This window comes from Aethalodelphis obliquidens, unplaced genomic scaffold, assembly GCF_003676395.1.
Source record: "Aethalodelphis obliquidens isolate GAN/ISIS:26980383/991018 unplaced genomic scaffold, ASM367639v1 scaffold9, whole genome shotgun sequence".
NCBI lineage: Eukaryota > Metazoa > Chordata > Mammalia > Artiodactyla > Delphinidae > Aethalodelphis > Aethalodelphis obliquidens.
The window spans coordinates 42,910,154-42,928,673 of record NW_020837953.1 but is presented as its reverse complement, the minus strand read 5'-3'; the positions used below and the strand labels follow the sequence as shown (position 1 = coordinate 42,928,673).

General features: G+C 42.7%; 1 protein-coding gene across 1 annotated transcript; it reads left to right on the top strand.

The window, feature by feature from the left end:
* Nucleotides 1-10,204: 10,204 nt before the first annotated feature.
* On the top strand, nt 10,205-13,067 carry LOC113621472 (PRAME family member 8-like). The gene is made up of 3 exons (XM_027108300.1): nt 10,205-10,491; nt 10,923-11,495; nt 12,509-13,067. Exons 1-3 carry the CDS (start codon nt 10,205-10,207, stop codon nt 13,065-13,067), a joined length of 1,419 nt encoding a protein of 472 aa, XP_026964101.1.
* Nucleotides 13,068-18,520: the final 5,453 nt, after the last annotated feature.

Genomic DNA, 18,520 nt, shown 5'->3' with positions numbered 1-18,520 from the left:
TATATTCTCTGTGCTGTACAATATATACTCTTAGCTTGTTTATTTTATACATTGTACTTAGTATCTCTTAATCCCCTAACCCTATCTTACCCCTCTCCCTTCCCTCTCCCTACTGGTAAACACTAGTTTGTTCTCTGTATCTGTGAGTCTGTTTCTCTTTTGTTATATTTACTAGTTTATTTTATTTTTCAGATTCCACATATAAGTGATGTCATACAGTATTTATATTTTCTGTCTGACATTTCATTATACATAATACACTCCACGTCCATCCATGTTGTTGCAAATGTTAAAATTTCTTTCTTTTTTGTGACTGAGTAGTATTCCGTTGTGTGTGTGGAATATACCACTTCTTTATCCATTCAACTGTTGATGGACACTTAGGCTGCTTCCATATCTTGGCTTTTTAAATAATGCTGCTGTGCACATTGGGATGCGTGTATCTTTTAGAATTATTGTACTTGGGGTTTTTAGGTATATACCCAGTAGTGAAATTGCTGAGTCATATGATAGTTATATTTTTAGTTTTTAGAGAAACCTCTGTCCTGTTTTCCACAGTGGCTGCACCAATTCACATTCCCACCTACAGTGTATGAGGGTTCCCTTTTCACCATCCCTGGCCGACATTTGTGATCTGTGTTTTTTTTGATGATCGTCCTTCCGACAGGTGTGAAATGATATCTCATTGAGTTTTTTATTTGCATTTCCCTGATGATTAACAACACTGAACATCTTTCAATGTAACTGTTGACCATCTGTATGTCTTCTTTGGAAAAATGTCTATTCAAGTCTTCTGCCCATTTTTTTTTTTTGCTGTTGAGTTGTATCAGCTGTTTATATGTTATTTTGGATATTATCTCCTTATTGGTCATATCATTGGCAAATATTTTCTCCCATTCAGCAGGTTGTCTTTTTATTTTGTCCATGGTTTCCTTTGCTGTGCAAAAGCTTTTAAGTTTAATTAGGGAACATTTGTTTATTTTTGCTCTTGTTTCCTTTGTTTTAGGAGACATATCAAAAAAAAATTGCTATGATTTGTGTCAAAGACTGTTCCACCTAAGTTTTCTTCTGGGAGTTTTATGGTCTGGGGCCTTACATTTAGGTCTTTAATCCATTTTTTGTTTATTTTTGTGTATGGTGTTATAAAATGTTCTAATTTCATTCTTTTACATGTAGGTGTCCAATTTTACCAGCACCAATTATTGAAGAGATTGTCTTTTCTCCATTGTATATTCTTGCCTCCTTTTTCATAGATCAATTGACCATAAGTGTGTAGGGGTTTTTTCTGTGCTCTCTATTCTGTTCCATATTTTTATGTTTCTGGGTTTGTTTGTTTGTTTTGCCAGTACCATACTGTTTTGATTAGTGTATCTGTGCAATGTAGTCTAAAGCAGCAGCATGATACCTCCAACTCTGTTCTTCTTTCTCAAGATTGTTTTGGCTATTTTTGGTCTTTTTCTGTTTCTGTACAAATTTTAAAATAATTTTAGTTCTATGAAAAATGCTGTTGTTATTTTGATAAGGGTTGCACTGAATTCCTAGATTGCCTTGGGAAGTATGGTCATTTTAACAATATTGATTCTTCTAATCCATGAACATTGTATATCTTTACATCTGTTTGTGTTAGTTTCTGGCTGGATACCCAAGATCTTCTGGACAACTGGGCAAGGGGTGAAGCCCAGAGGTAGCCAGATGAGAGAGGATAGGACACTGGACTAGGGACAGGTCTTGGAAGAGCAAAAGCTTAGAAGAAGACCAAGAGTGTTACTGAGTGAGGACCGTCTAATTCAGTCCCCTCTGGAATGGTGTCAGATTGCTGGGGTTATGGAAATAGAGCTGGAACTGGAGAGCAGTTGACCTCAAGGTGGACCTAAAGCTCTTCTCCAGAACCTTCCATCAGAGCAGCATTTATGTCTATGCAGGAGAGCACACTGGGCTGTGTCTGGGTTAGTTGTCAAACACATCCTGGGTCCTGGGCTCTAAGTCACCTTCTTCCTGCAGGTTCTTCTCTTCAATGGACAGAGGCTGGTATGAGGGGCTCCTGAAAAAAGAGGTATCATCAGAATACTACACAGGGGGTCAATGATGCTAACAGGAATGGAGGATGGGAGTTTGGGGCTGACTCATCAACAATGCTGCAGCATCCCATCACTCCTCATGTGTCCACTTTTCCAAAGTCTGAAGAACTGTGTCCTGAGAACATGGATGAGAAGTGTTCTGAGGTGGCCTCAATGACTGTGCACAGTGAGATCTAGGAGTGCTGAGGATGAAATTTCAGTTATAGAGACGAGGATTTGTGCTTCTATTAATAAGTTCAGGGGGCATAATTTACTTCCCAAGACCAGTGACTTTTGTTGAATTGCTGTTTTGGTGGTGATCCAGGAGGGAATGTGTGTCCCAAGAGTAATCCACAATAATAAAATTGCAGTGCAGGTGACTAGTTCAGGCACCACCAGGCTAGGTGTGTGGTCTGGGTCAGAGCCAAGGGATTGGAACAGAGTCTCTTGGGTCCCTCCATGGAGAGGCCTCCAGGGGGAGTTACCCTCTTACCCCAGACCACAAGTTTCTGCCTGGTTTGCCTTATCCTACACAAAACACATTTCAAGTTCACCTGCATCTCATATTTCTCTACATTCTGCCTATTTGCAGGGGACTGCATGTTTCTGACCTCACAATTCATACTAAATATCATTCTGGCAAAGAAGACATGCAGATGGCCAACAGGTGCTTGAAAAAATGCTCAGCATCACTAATCAGGGAAATGCATATCAAAACTACAATGAAATATCACCTCACAAAATTTAGAATGGCTGTTATCAAGAAGACAAGAGATAACGAGTGACGTGAGGGTGTGGAGAAAAGGGAACCCTCCTGCACTGTTGTTGGGGATGTAGTTTGGTGCAGCCAGTATGGAAAACAGCATAGATGTGAATTTTAAATAAAAAATAGAACTACCATTTGATCCAGCAATTCCACTTCTGGGAAGGAAATGAAGTCACTGTCTCAAAAAGATATCTCCACCCCCATGTTCACTGAAGCATTATTCACAGTAGCAAGATATGGAAACAATCTAAGTACTTGTCAAGGGATGATGAAGAAAATGTGAATAATATACAATATATATTTTTCTGGTTGGTCAGATACACCACACTAATACTGGTAAGAATGTTTCCCTCCTGCTGTTCCAGCCACTTGCTGACTAGAGCCCTTTCTCCTTCAAAGGAGCCAACCTTCACAGGGAGACAACCTGGTGAGGTGCCTTATGTGGATAAAAGGCACGTAAATTTAGACCCTGCTCCCTCCATTTTCTTGCATATGACCTTGAACCAGTCAAGGGCGACCCTCTCTCCATGGTCTCTGTTCCTCTCAGGCTCACACCCCTCTTCTCCCAGAGATTCAGAAAGGAGGAAAGCACCTGAAGAAAAGATGAAGAAGCCCCGGAGGAAGTGACACAGGCTGGAAATTTCAGACTAACGAAACTCTCCGGGAATTTCATGACATCAGAAGGATGAAGGATCAAATGTTGGGGGCTCATACAAACTTAGAAAGGAGGATGACAATTTACAAAGCATAGAAACGGTGTTGGCTCCCCGTTGACAATTATGCCATGGGAAGAAGGCAGTCCCTGCTCTTACTACTCTTGATAAGTTTATTACAAAGAAATACAGCACTTTAATTCTCAAAGTTTTAAAATCCAGTGTACTAAATAAATATTCCTTTTACTGTTTTTACATTTACATATATATTTATAACTACATCAAGTGAGTCCTTAACTTTTCTAAAGGTTATGTAATAATCATCATTTTTACTATTGATTATTAAGATTGTGCTGTAGCTTCAGTTTGCATGTTTATTTTTATTGGGGAGGAAAAATGTTTTCTGTAACCTTCAATGTTCTTCAGCTGGTCTAATAATCAAGTTAATCAGAGAAAAACAGAACAAAATTAATTACAAACCTACAGGAGTCAGACAAGTGCAGTGAGACCCAAGGAGAAGCCAAACAATTGAGGCTCATGTGTGATCTCAGGACACGGGATGGGAGAGAGTGCCAGGTCTTCAACGGGGAAGAATGTGATTCACAGAAGAGCTAGTAATTTGTTTGGTAATTAGATGTTTGTCCTGCCGTACAGATACACCACTCAGATAAAGTTATGTCTTGATAATAGCTCTCTCTCTGGCCCAGGCCCCCTTTCTAAATTCTTTTAGGTAGTTCAGAGAGAGGGAAAAGGTTTTCTTTGTTTCAGTCTGCTGTGTCTTGATTGCCTACAGCTCAGAACAGTAAGTATACCAGTGTTGCACATTGGGAAGGGCTCTTTTTTAGTCCCTTTACCTTCCTGCACTACTGTGGTCTAGGTACACATCTGCCTGTATTAAATTCATGTTTCAGCTTATGTGTTTTTTGTCTGTCTCAATAGAATGTAAAGTCTGTACATATGAGATAACATGGTAGTGGGACATATCACATTAATTGGATGTTTCCCTGATACCCAGAATAGCAGTTGGTACACTGTAGATACTCAGTAAACACATTTTAATTGAATGATAAGTGACAAATACAATTGTAGATAGTTAAAGTGTGCAATGTGGTGATGTGATATACGTATACACTGTGAAATGATTACCAAGGTCAAGATAATTAAGACATCCACAACCTCATAGTTAACTCTTTGTGTGTGTGTGTGGTGAGAATGCCTATAAGATCTACTCTCAGCAAATTTTAAATATACAATATTATATTATTAACTATGGTCACTGTGAGTGTACTAGATCCTTGAAGAGACGTCTGAACACCCATGTTCACTGCAGCGTTATTCACAATAGCCACAGTATGGAAACAACCTAAAAGTCCTTTGATGGACGAATGAATAAAGGAAAAGTTGTATATGTTCATATTGGTATATTATTCAGCCATAAAAAGGAAATTCTGCCATTTGTGAAAATATGGATAAACTTGGAGGACATTATGCTAAGTGAAGTAAGCCAGAGAGAGAAAGACAAATACTACATCGTATCATTTATATGTAGACTCAAAAAAAGGAAAAGAAAATCAATTTCTCATGAACAGAGAATAAAATGGTGGTTGACAGGGACTGGGCCAGAGGGAATGGAGAGAAATACGTCAAAGGGTACAAATTTTCAGTTACAAGAAGAATAAATAATCCTTTTTTTTTTTTTTTTTTTTTTTGCAGTACGCGGGCCTCTCACTGTTGTGGCCTCTCCCGTTGCGGAGCACAGGCTCCGGGCGCGCAGGCTCAGCGGCCATGGCTCACGGGTCCAGCCGCTCCGCGGCATGTGGGATCTTCCCGGACCGGGGCACGAACCCGCGTCCCCTGCATCGGCAGGTGGATTCTCAACCACTGCGCCACCAGGGAAGCCCTAAATAATACTTTTAAATGAATCAAGGAGAAAAGTGAGAGGGCAATACTGGGTAAGAGTATTAGGCTGTGTCACATGTGCTGGAGACAACCCAGTGAACTTGTCCACAGAGCCCTCCCCCCACCCACCGCCACCACCAGAAGCTCCTGCCGGTCGTCAGCCCGGGACTTTAGAAGATTTTCCCACAAGAGGGAGGCCAGTACAGGTCCCTGCGCTCCTCCTTCATTTGTGCTGGACAAGCAATGGGTACTGCTTTGACTTTCATCTCCTATGACCTTCATAAGGATTAAAGTAGGCAATTTGCTGTCATTTGGATGACGGAGACACAGGAACAGACCTCATTATTTCTCATTTTCTCCTGAAAAACACAATTCTCAATGTCTGGAAGCTGTGATGAGTGAGGAGACAAAACTGCAAAATTTCCAAAGAGCATCCCTCCCTCTGGCATATATGTCAAGGTGAGGATCCTCGCCTTCCCTCCTAACCTGCCCCTGGTATTTGCACCCAGACTGGATGCCCACCGCTCTTTCTCTCTCCAGACTCTTCGCTGGCCAGACACTGTGCCCTTGCGGTGAGTGCGAGAGCAGCCACTGGAGCCTAATGCCAGTCAGGGCAAAGCAATCCAGACCCTGGGAACTCACAGCCCCCAATCCAGGGCCTCAGTGTCCGCAGTGGCCTCAGACACAAGTTCCCCAGACTTGATGGGACACAGTCTTGTGAGAGCCAGAGGACATGGTCTCCTGCTAGGCTGCCATTTCTCTACTCCCCCGCTCATTCTGGGCCCTACAGCAGCTCCTCTGGACATTCTCTGCACTCCTCTCTCTTCTTTCCTTCATTCCCTGTGGCCCAATCCCACCTGGAGAGAGTCCCAGACATCCACCCCACCCACCATGTCTCTACAAGCCTGTCCTTTGGGATTAATTGCCTGGACCCAGGGTAATGTTGTCATCAAGTCTTTATTGATGAGGAAGAAAGAGCAACAGCTCCTTGTTTATAGCAAGATATTAGTGGATCTAAAGTGGAACCAGACCCTGTTGAGTACTGGGGGAGCAGGCAAGGGGGGCCAACACAGACAGCTGGACTTTTAAAAAGGCATAGAGAGTGAGACATTTCAGGGCAAGAAGAGATCTGAGTTGGGAGAGAAAAAAAACTTACTGAACCTGAGGAGAACATTGTCAGCCCAAGTGCTGGACCAAGAGAGCCACAAAGGGGAGAGCCTCTGCAGGGGACTGGTCCCTAAGGTCTCCCATCAGCTGTCATGTCTAGGAAGACCAGAGGAGTCAGGGTCCTCCTCTGTAACCCAGGATGTGTCACCCCTCAGCATTCCTGGGTGCTTTGATGGATCCAGAGATGCAACTGGGGAACTCTATGCATTGGGGTTAGTCAATTTGTCCAAAATAGCACAGAGGAATTAGAAAAGAAGTACTTGATTTTTGCTGATCCCATTGGAAGTGTGTCCCAGCATTGTAACCAGGCTCCAGGTTCCCGGAGAGGTGATGTTGGTGGGCTGCAGAAAGAGAGGGCTGCCAAGTCAGTTCATGCTGGGAGGCGGAACTGGATGCACAGAAATATGCTAACCCCCTGAGCAAAGACCCTGGAGCAACGTTTTAGGATGTCACTTGGGATCATGTGACTGGAGAAGCGGGAAGGACAACCCCCTGATGGGCTCAGGGAGCTGCTCCGACCTGGGCAGCAAACAAGGTCATGAAACAGGCAATCAGGACAGGGTAGAAATGTCAAATCCAGGCTTCTCACCAGACCCCAAGCATCCTGCAGGCCCCGAATTGGGTGGGAAGGACGGCACCTCTGTGCACATGTGCTCCCTCCTCCTCGCCGCCCAGTATGTCCCCTGAGCAAACAGGCTCTGTGTGGAGTTGGACAGAGAAGGTCCCCTCTACTCAGGGGGAAGGGAGAGGGCTGGGCTTTTATGATTTCTAGAACATTCCAACACTCTGACCCCTCCTAGCTCCTTCGATTTCATAGAAACTGGGAAACATCCCCAGCTTGGAGTCTGCAGTTTCCCCTTTTCCACTGACATCATGTGAAATCTGTCAGTCAGTCCTTCCTAACACTCAGGGGACCTTCTGAACCCCTCACATGAGGGAATCTACCAATTATTCAGTGGATGGAAGTGGGCAGGTTTCTATCCCAAGCCCAGACCCAGGTCCACCAGGCTAAAAATGGAGAAAGAGCAATGAACCTTTCATTTCCTGTGAAGGTTAATCGAGGTAGTGGATAAAAAGTGCTGACACCGTTGCTCACCACGTTGTGTTCAATGAACAGAGAGGTTTATGATTATCATTGTTACTAATCTCACTCTATTGCAGCTTATTAATAAAGGGGTTTGGTGGCCTGGGAGTTAAAATACCTATTGAGTACAATCCAGTTTAACCTAATTTTATGCACAAGGCATTTATACCCATAGCAGGAATGTGGTGAAAGGAATCTTCCGGAAAGATATCAAGGTGGAAAACACTCTTCAAAACTCCTAGCCTTCTTTGGCTGTTTTATAATTGAATTACTTGGACATCACAGTGAATGGAGGAAAGGAAGGCATGAAGAACTCTTAGGGGTGGAGGGAGGGTCACATTTTCTTTGTATCCTGAAACTGGAAAAAAAAATCTCCATGTGATGAAGCCCAGGGTGGGAGTCACCCATGAGCATGGCAGATCCTTAAAAACCAAATATAGCTTCTGAACTTTGTAGGGAAAGGTGTTGGTATTTGTGAAGAGTGCTTAATATGAGAAGAGCAGAATTTTATTTCTGTGGCTAACGATGTCACTTTGGTCAGAATTTCTGCTGAACTTTCCTAATTTTGAGGAAATAGTAATTATCATAATATACGTGGAAAGGGGCCAATGGGATTATGGTTTGGCTACCAAGCCCCCAGGAAAATGGCTGGGGCTAATTGCCATTGGGGAGCGTCCTCTGCAGGAAGAACCTAAAAGAAAATGTTTACTGGTAGCAGCCACCACGATGAGGACAGGGTTTGGTGCACCTTATCCACGTTCATGTCTCCCCTTGTATCCAAGTTCCCGAACAGCCCACAGTGCGCACCCTCAGTCTTGGAAATGTCTGACTTCCCAGGGCTCCCAGCCTCTCCCTCTGCTCACATTCTCATATTTAATCTTTTCATGCCAGTTTGCTGTGCTGATCCCATCTTTCTGGGAGGAAACACCTCAAACAAACACTGGTTCCCTTTTTAATTTCTAAACTCCACCCAGAGAAAAGTCTTTTAGTCTCCATTTTCCCAGGAGAAAAAGAATATACCCATACTATGCACAGTGATTCATTCACTGTGTCCCTTTAGGAATGCCCAGCTCTACACCGCCCAGTCCCCGCCCTTCCTTCTTATTGTGATTTTGACCTGACCTGCTTCAGAGAAGCCCTGACTTAAGCCCCGAGTGCCAAGCATATCCCCCATTGCATTTCCCTTGCTCCCTGAATAGGCTCACGATCTGCTATGTTTCTTATATAACACCTAAGTGACAACTTGATGCAGGTAGGAGTTTATGTTGTTTCCTTTGGGAATGACATCACCATATTTTTATAATGTTTTAATTGTTGGACATCTTGATGAGTTTGATCTGCGCAAAGATTCTCCAACAATGATGCTTTCTAGTTTTGTTGTTTCTGTCCAATATCAGGAACCAATAATCTCTTCCCACACCCATGGCTATAACTGACCCTATTAGGAAAGCTCAATCCATGTTTGTGCAGTGAATCAATGATTGAGTCCTTGAATCCCCTACCCCCATTTATTCCCTCCTGAATGAAAATCAGATTCAATCAATTCATCAGGATGTAGGCGAAGATCCAATCATGATTAACCTGATGGACAGTCTGGAATCTAATCAGGCATCGCTTTCTGATTGGTTGTTAGTAGTTGGAAATGGGGAAGACATGATTCGAAAGGCCTATAAAAGCCTCGGGCATCAAAGAAGACATGCAGAAACTTCTTTCTCTGGAGTCACTGTCTGGGTTCTCCACCCGGTCTTAGGACTGAGCACCCTGCCAACCACATCAGAGCTGGTAAGTTATAGACCTCAGTCAAGGACACTCTCCTCTTATGTATGGTCAGCTGGTCTTGAACTGTGCCATGTAGCTCAGGATGGCAGGGAGAGGGGTATCTTTAGTTATTTCTTTTCCGATGAACAAATTTAATGCTTTGGTTTTGCCTCTCAGTGTAGTTTTGCCTCACTCTCAACATTTTGATTTGTCCTTTGGTTTATATCATTTTTAATTATCTTAACCAAGAAGATTTTCCTTTTAATGAAAACATCTAACTGTTTAGAATTTTATTTCTTGATGTTTACAATATTTAGTCTGTACACAAAAGAGCATTCATTTTAGGTGTATGTCCTTCATCTTTTCCAGCCCAAGTTAACAGTGGGAATTGTGGATGGAGGCTGTGTTGGGCCACATAATGCTCTTATTCCCATAGTTTTAGGGACCTAAGCGATTTTCTAAAAGTTTTCACCAAAAAGATTAGGGTCAGCCTTCAGGCTCGTGGTACCCACTTCCCAGTGCAATACAATTAAGCAAAGTAGTGAATGGAAATGAATGGACAAGTCGTTGGTTTTCTACCTCCTTGGAAGGAGGCTTGCTCTGGTTCCTGTAGAGGCAGCGTTATGGATTTGTGCCCACAGAGACTAGAGTAGAATTCTGCTAAACAGAGGCTTTTCCACTACTGTGGGAGCAGTGATTTGGCTATGAGTTTGTTCCTCTGCAGGGTGAGAAGACAGAGTAAGGGGTGCTCATGCTTGACTGAGAAAGATGCCTTGTTCCCTGCAAGTTTCCACAGGATTCCTTTTGGAGCAGAGTCAGAATGAGTGTCTGGAACCCACCCAGACTCCTGGGCCTGGCGGGAATGAGCCTGCTGAGGGATGAGCCCTCGGTCATCTCCATTGTGGAGTACCTGCCCACCGAGCTCTTCCCACCACTGTTCATTTTGGCCTTCTATGGGAGACACGGTGAGGCCCTGAAGGCCATGGTGCAAGCCTGGCCCTTTGTCCGCCTGCCTCTGGGGGGTCTGATGCAGACGCCTCACCGGGGGACCTTACAAGCAGTGTTGGACGGTATTGATGTCCTAGTTGCCCAGCAGGATCGCCCCAGGTGAGTCTGATCCAGGTATCCTGGTAGAGTCCTAGATATCCTTGAGAGGCAGCTGGTGTCATAAGAGTGGATGGCCGGTTGATGGACTAGAGGCTTCTGATGATGCCAAATGAAGAGGCTCAGAGGCCTTGGCCATTGCTGAGTTCCAGAAGTGTAGGAGTACCTAAGATGAAAGGGCACCTGAAGGAACATGTCCCCACATCTTTCTAGTGATGCTTAAGGTACTAGAAGTGGAGAACCAGGAAGGATGGAAGGGGAAACAAGATGGAGGAAGGTGAGGCAGAGAGGGAAGAAGAGGGCAAGGCAGCAGGTGATGTCAGGGATGAGAAGTAAAAGCTCAGGTGGGAAATGAGTGCTGCCTAAAGCTGAGACTGTGGTTTCATTATGTGCGGCTCTTAAGCCATCGCTGCCAATCTGCTGCTTCCCCACAGGAGGTGCAAGCTGCGGGTGCTGGATTTAAGAAATACCAGCCAGGACTTCTGGAGAATGTGGTCTGGATACAGGGTCCATGGATGTTCAAGCTCACTGATGGCACAAGTGGCTGAGGACAAGTCAAGGGCAGAGCAGTCCTTGGCTCCCGTGGTGGTGTTCATAGAACTTCACCTCAAAGAAAGGACCATGGATAGATTCCTCACCTACCTCATCAGGTGGGTGGAGGAGAGGAAAGCTTCCATACACCTGTGCTGTAAGAAACTGAAGATACTTTCAATGCCCATGGAAAATATTATGAAGGTCCTGAGTAGGGTGCAACTGGACTGTATCCAGGAGGTGCAAGTGAACTGCACCTGGCATCTGTCCACCCTGGCCGTGTTTGCTCCTCTCCTGGGCCAGATGAATAAAGTGCAGAGACTCCTTCTCTCCCACATCCACGTCTCTGCACTTGACGAGCAGGAACAGCAGCACGTTGTCCAAATTACCTCTCAGTTCCTCAGGCTGCACCACCTCCGGGATCTCTGCATGGAATCTCCCTCCTTCCTCGAAGGCTGTCTGGATGAGATGCTCAGGTGAGTGTGCACCACTGACCAGGTAATGATGAACACAACACTAGAATGTGAAACACACTGTCCTCTTTGCTGCTCTATCCTGAAGTGTGGTATCACATAACCATACAAATCAAGGTAGGGACCCAAACTGGGATAGGGGCTCTGGAAAGGGACGCCATGCTAGGAAGATATAGACTAGAGGCTAGGATCTAGTGGGTGTGAGTATGTGATTTCTTCGTTAGGAAGAGATATCTTTGTTTAGATGACTTAGGAAAATAGGGGGCCTTAAAGAATGAAAACTCCATCAGGCCTGAACATTTCTAAATGGAAGCTCTGTGCTCATCAGTTTTGTGACCACATTGAGCCTGTCTCAGATTCCCTGTCTATAAAAGGTTGTTTTTTGCTCCAGATAAGGTACTTAATATATGGAAAATGCGTGATTCTGGAGATGATGGTAATAGAGCAGGAGCCAAAGGGCTAATAAAAATTGGAAGGTCGTTTGCAGATGATGCAGGGATGTAACTAAGACCCTGTAGACCGGCAACCCCAGCTGATGTCGTGAGATCTTGCCCACGCTGGTCCACTATGCATGTCACCCAGAAGCCTCACCTGGCCTGAGGTATGGGTGCCTGTGGCCCACGCATGGGCTGAAGGAAGCCTGAGTAGGAAGAGTTTTAGGTATGTCACGTACTATTAAAATTCAGTGATGCCCACTCTTGATGGACACACGGTGTCAGGCTCTCCTCTGAGCATGTTCTAGTGCATTCCATTATCTTCATTCATCCTCAGAAGAAAGTGGAGTATGTTGTACCCTTTTAGCAGATGAGGAAAGAAGGCTTTCAGGGTTCTGTGGACTTGATCCAGTCACACAAAGAAGGTGAAAGATCTCAGGATAAAATGAGACAGCGCATTCTGGGTATTGATCATTATCAGATGGTGAGACCAAACTTAGCCTTGGGCAGATCACTTGTCTCCCACCTTAAGTTCACTTTCCACCCCAGTTTCTAAGACATAATTGCTCTGTTTCTCCCCAGGTGTCTGACAACCCCCTTGGACAACCTTGCAATAACTCACTGCCTCCTTTCGGATTCAGACCTGAGCCATCTGTCCCAGTGTCCGAACATCAGTCAGCTAAAGGGCCTGGATCTGAGTGGCATCACCCTGACCTACTCGAGTCCTGAGCTCCTCCCGGTTCTGTTGGAGAAAGTTGCAGCCACCCTCCAGGAACTGTATTTAGAGCAATGTGGGATCATGGACTCTCACCTCGAGACCATCCTGCTGCCCCTGAGCCGCTGCTCCCAGCTCATGTTCTTTAGCCTGCGGGGAAACCTCATCTCCATGGCCGTCATGGAGAAGCTGCTGCGACACACCTCCGGGCTGCCCAGTTTAAGTCAAGAGCTGTATCCTGTCCCTCAGGAGAGTTACAGCTCTCAGCGAATCCTCCAACCTGGGAGACTTGCACAGTGTCGGGCTGAACTGTTTGAGATTCTGAGAGTCTTAGGACGTCCCAGGATCATTTGGATTAGTTCCAGCCCCTGTCTGCACTGTGGAGATAACACATTCTCTCATCCCCAGCCCATCGTATACCGCTGAAATACCCCTAACTACTTGGGTGCATCTGTCAAAAGCTTTCTTCTGAGCACTTGGAAGTTGAAATCCAGGACATAGTTGAATCGTAAAGGGAAAACAGACCCAGATATCAGATATCAGATATCTGCTCAATGTAAATGTGAAAAGAAAAAGTGATTAAGCGAGGGTGCAGGATTGCAGAGGGAAAAGTTAACTCTGACAGGTAATAGGCCTTTAGGGGACATGTGTCCTATAGAGACAGAAATATGAATCTAAGTTTCTTTAGGTGGATTCGAGCTTGAGACACATGTTGGAGCTCTCCCTGGGTGGATTTTGTAAAGAAATGGTCAGAAATAAAGAGACCCTCAGTGTAAACTGACTGCTGCCCTCCATGACGTATTATTCAGTTTTCTCAGTTTATAACTCAGCAAACTCCAGTTACTGATGGAAAAAAAAGCACTGAGTTGTCTGTGATCTGAAACGTTACCATTCAAGCAACTTCTTTATTGTGTCTGGGGCATCTCTTTCTTCCATCCTTATTTCTGTGGCTGCCCAGTAGGTTAATACACACAAAGGTGAACATACTCAGTGGTCAATGAGCCACTGGAATGAGAGTTCTTGGCAGGGCCCTCACTGCTCTCTCAGACCATGACCCTGGATATGAGCAGCCCTCATGGTTCTCCTGGTGGGTCCAGATGTCTCAGCCAGGGCAGGAAGGGCATGGGGAGGGCATAAGAGAGATCGGAGTCATCTCTTGTGATAGACATTCTGAGCCTCAGGTCTCCTAGGCCACCTGTTGGTAGATCAGACCAGAGGATAAAAATTAGTTTGGTACGCAGGACTCTACAGTTCAGTATTACAAAAATAAATTAGGGCTTCCCTGATGGCGCAGTGGTTGAGAATCTGCCTGCTAAGGCAGGGGACATGGGTTCGAGCCCTGGTCTGGGAGGATCCCACATGCCGCGGAGCCGCTGGGCCCGTGAGCCACAACTACTGAGCCTGCGCATCTGGAGCCTGTGCTCCGCAACAAGAGAGACCGCGATAGTGAGAGGCCCGCGCACCGCGATGAAGAGTGGCCCCCGCTTGCCGCAACTAGAGAAAGCCCTCGCACGGAAACGAAGACGCAACACAGCAAAAATAAATAAATTAATTAACTCCTACCCCCAACATCTAAAACAATAATAATTAATTAATTAAATTCATTTTTTTGAAAAACAAACCAAAACCCTGCTGTTATGTAAATGTCAGTTGACTGAATCATTGTGCTCTGATCTATCTATTAAAGATATGTGTCATTTTAAAATTATAAAAAATATTTAGTACTTTTAAAGAATAGATGTGGATTTTAAAAGATATTTTATTCGGTTTGGAGCCTCAAAACAAATAGGATTTTAAAACTGATTTTAAAAATCAATGAACACGGATTTTTTTTCTCCCTTAAAAATATTTAGAATAATCAAATTTTAGAGCTGGAAGGATTACATTTATAGTTTTTAAAGTAGACTTTATTTTCAGAGCAGTTTTAGATTTATAGTAAAGCTGAGCAGGAAGTACCTAGAGTTCCCATCTAACTGCTGCCCCTATACGTGCACAGCCACTCTATTGGCATCTCCACCACAGGAATACATTTGTTATAATTCTCGAACATACACTGAGACATCATTATCACCCAAATTTCATAGTTTACACTGAGGTTCACTCTTGGAGTTGTATATTCTATGAGTTTTGGCAAATGTTTAGTTGTAGTGTCTTACAGAGTAGTTTTACTGCCCTAAAAATCTTCTTTACTCTGCTATTTATCTTTCCATTCTTGCAACCCTGGCAACCACTGATCATTTTGCTTTCCCCAGATCTTTGCTTTTTCTAAAATATTATATAAATGGAATCATCCGGTATGTAGCCTTTTCAGATTGGCTTCTCAGTTAGTAATAAGCATGTAAGTTTCCTCCATGTCTTTTCATGTTTTGATAATATTCCATCGTCTGAATATACCAGAGTTTATTTATTCATTCATCTACTGAAGGACATCTTGGTTGCTTCCTTGGTTTGCTGCTATAAGCATCTGTGTGCACATTTGATATGGACATAAGTTTTCAACACATTTGGGTAGATACCAAGGAGTGAGATTGCTGGATCATATAAAAAAGGTGTGCATTGGGCTTCCCTGGTGGCGCAGTGGTTGAGAGTCCGCCTGCCGATGCAGGGGACACAGGTTCATGCCTCGGTCCGGGAAGATCCCACATGCCACGGAGCTGCTAGGCCCGTGAGCCATGGCTGCTGAGCCTGCACATCCGGAGCCTGTGCTCCGCAATGGGAGAGGCCACAACAGTGAGAGGCCCGCGTACCGCCAAAAAAAAAAAAAAAAGAAAAAAAGAAGCAAGGGAAAAGCAACAAATAACAAAGGGAATCCCCATAAGGTTATCATCTGATTTTTCAAAAGAAACTCTGTAGGCAAGAAGGGAGTGGTAAGATATATTTAAAGAAATGAAAGGGAAAAACGTACAATCAATATTACTCTACCCAGCAAGGATCTCATTCAGATTCCATGGAGAAATCAAAAGCTTTACAGACAAGCAAAAGATAAGAGAATTCAGCACCACAAAACCACCTTTACAACAAATGCTAAAGGAACATTTCTAGGCAGGAAACACAAGAGAAGAAAAAAAAGACCTACAAAAAGAAACACAAAACAGTTACGAAAATGGTAATAGGAACATACATATCAATAATTACCTTAAATGTAAATGGATTAAATGCTCCAACCAGAAGACACAGACTGGCTGAATGGATACAAAAACAGGACCTATATATATGCTGTCTACAAGAGACCCACTTCAAACCTAGGGATACATACCCACTGAAAGTGAGGGGATGGTAAAGATACTCGATGCAAATGGAAATCAAAGGAAAGCTGGAGTAGCAATACTCATATCAGACAAAATAGACTTTAAAATTAAGACTGTTACAAGAGACAAAGAAGGAAACAACACAATGATCAAGGGATCTATCCAAGAAGAAGATATAACAATTGTAAATATTTATGCATTCAACATAGGAACACCTCAATACATAAGGCAAATGATAACAGCCATAAAAAGGGAAACTCACAGTAACACAATAACACTGGAGGATTTTAACACCCCACTTACACCAATGGACAGATCATCCAGACAGAAAATAAATAAGGAAACGCAAGCCTTAAATGACACGTTAGACCAGATAGACTTAATTGATATTTATAGAACTTTCCATCAGAAAACAGCAGAATACACTTTCTTCTCAAGTGCACACGGAACATTCTCCAGGATAGATCACATCCTGGGTCACAAATCAAGCCTCGGTAAGTTTAAGAAAATTGAACTCATATCAAGCATCTTTTCTGATCACAACACTATGAGTTTAGAAATCAGTTACAGGAAAAAAACTGTAAAAACACACAAACACATGGAGGCTAAACAACATGCTGCTAAATAACTAAGAGCTCACTGAAGAAATTAAAAAAATACCGCAATGACAATGAAAACATAACCTAAAACCTATGGGATGCAGCAAAAGCAGTTCTAAGAGGGAAGTTTATAGCAATACACTCCTACCTTAAGAAGCAAGAAACATCTCAAATGAACAACCTAACCTTACACCTAAAGCAACTAGAGAAAGAAGAACAAACAAAACCCAAAAGTTAGTAGAAGTAAAGAAATCATAAAGATCAGAGCAGAAATAAATGAAATAGAAACAAAGAAAACAATAGCAAAGATCAATCAAATTCAAAGTTGGTTCTTTGAGAAGATAAACAAAATTCATAAACCTTTAGCCAAACTCATCAAGAAAAAAAGGGAGAGGACTCAAATCAATAAAATTAGAAACAGAAAAGGAGAAATTGCAACTGACACCACAGAAATACAAAGGATCATAAGAAACTACTACAAGCAACTACATGCTAATAAAATGGACAACCTGGAAGAAATGGACAAATTCTTAGAAAGGTACAACCTTCCAAGACTGAACCAGGAATAAATAGAAAATGTGAACAGATCAATCACGAGTAATGAAATTGAAACTGTGATTAAAAAGCTTCCAACAGGGAGGGTGGGAGGGAGGGAGACGCAAGAGGGAAGAGCTATGGGAACATACGTATATGTATAACTGATTCACTTTGTTATAAAGCAGAAACTAACACACCATTGTAAAGCAATTATAGTCCAATAAAGATGTTAAAAAAATGGTTAGCACCATTTTTAAAGTAAATATTGGTGCAATATGAAAAATAAATAAATAAGAGCATAAAAATAATAATAAAAAAAAAGCTTCCAACAAATAAAAGTCCAGGACCATATGGCTTCACAGGCGAGTTCTATCAAACGTTTAGAGAAGAGCTAACACTTATCCTTCTGAAACTATTCCACAAAATTGCAGAGGAAGAAACACTCCCAAGTTCATTCTACAAGGCACCATCATCCTGATACCAAAACCGGTGATATCACGAAAAGAAGAAAATTACAGATGAACATCACTGTTGAACATCAACACAGAAATCCTCAACAAAATAGAATCTTAGCAAACAGAATCCAACAACACATTAAAAGGATCATACACCATGATCAAGTGGGATTTATCCCAGGGATGCAAGGATTCTTCAATATATGCAAATCAATGTGATATACCATATTAACAAATTAAAGAATTAAAACCATATGATCATCTCAATAGATGCAGAAAAAGCTTTTGACAAAATTCAACACCAATTTATGGTAAAAACTCTCCAGAAAGTGGGCATAGAGGGAAACTACCTCAACATAATAAAGGCCATATGCGAGAAACCCACAGCAAACATCATTCTCAATGCTGAAAAACTGAAAGCATTTCCTCTAAGATCAGGAACAAGACAAGGATGTCCACTCTCACCACTATTATTCAACATAGTTTTGGAAGTCCTAGCCACAGCAATCAGAGAAGAAAAGGAAATAAAAGGAATACAAATTGGAAAAGAAGAAGTAAAACTGTCACTGTTTGCAGGTGACATGATACTATACATACAGAATCCTAAAGATGCCACCAGAAAACTACTAGAACTAATCAATGAATTTGGTAAGGTTGCAGGATACAAAATTAATGCACAGAGACCTGTTGCATTCCTATACACTAACAACAAAAGATCAGAAAGAGAAATTAAGGAAACAATCCTATTTACCATCACAACAAAAATAATAAAATACCTAGGAATAAATCTACCTAAGGAGGCAAAAGACCTGTACTCAGAAAACTATAAGATACTGATGAAAGAAATCAAACAGATAGAGAGATATACCATGTTCTTGGATTGGAAGAATCCATATTGTGAAAACGACTATACTACCCAAAGGAACCTACAGATTTAATGCAATCTCTATCAAATTACCAATGGCATTTTTCACAGATTTAGAACAAAATATCTTACAATTTGTATAGAAACTCAAAAGACCCCGAATCACCAAAGCAGC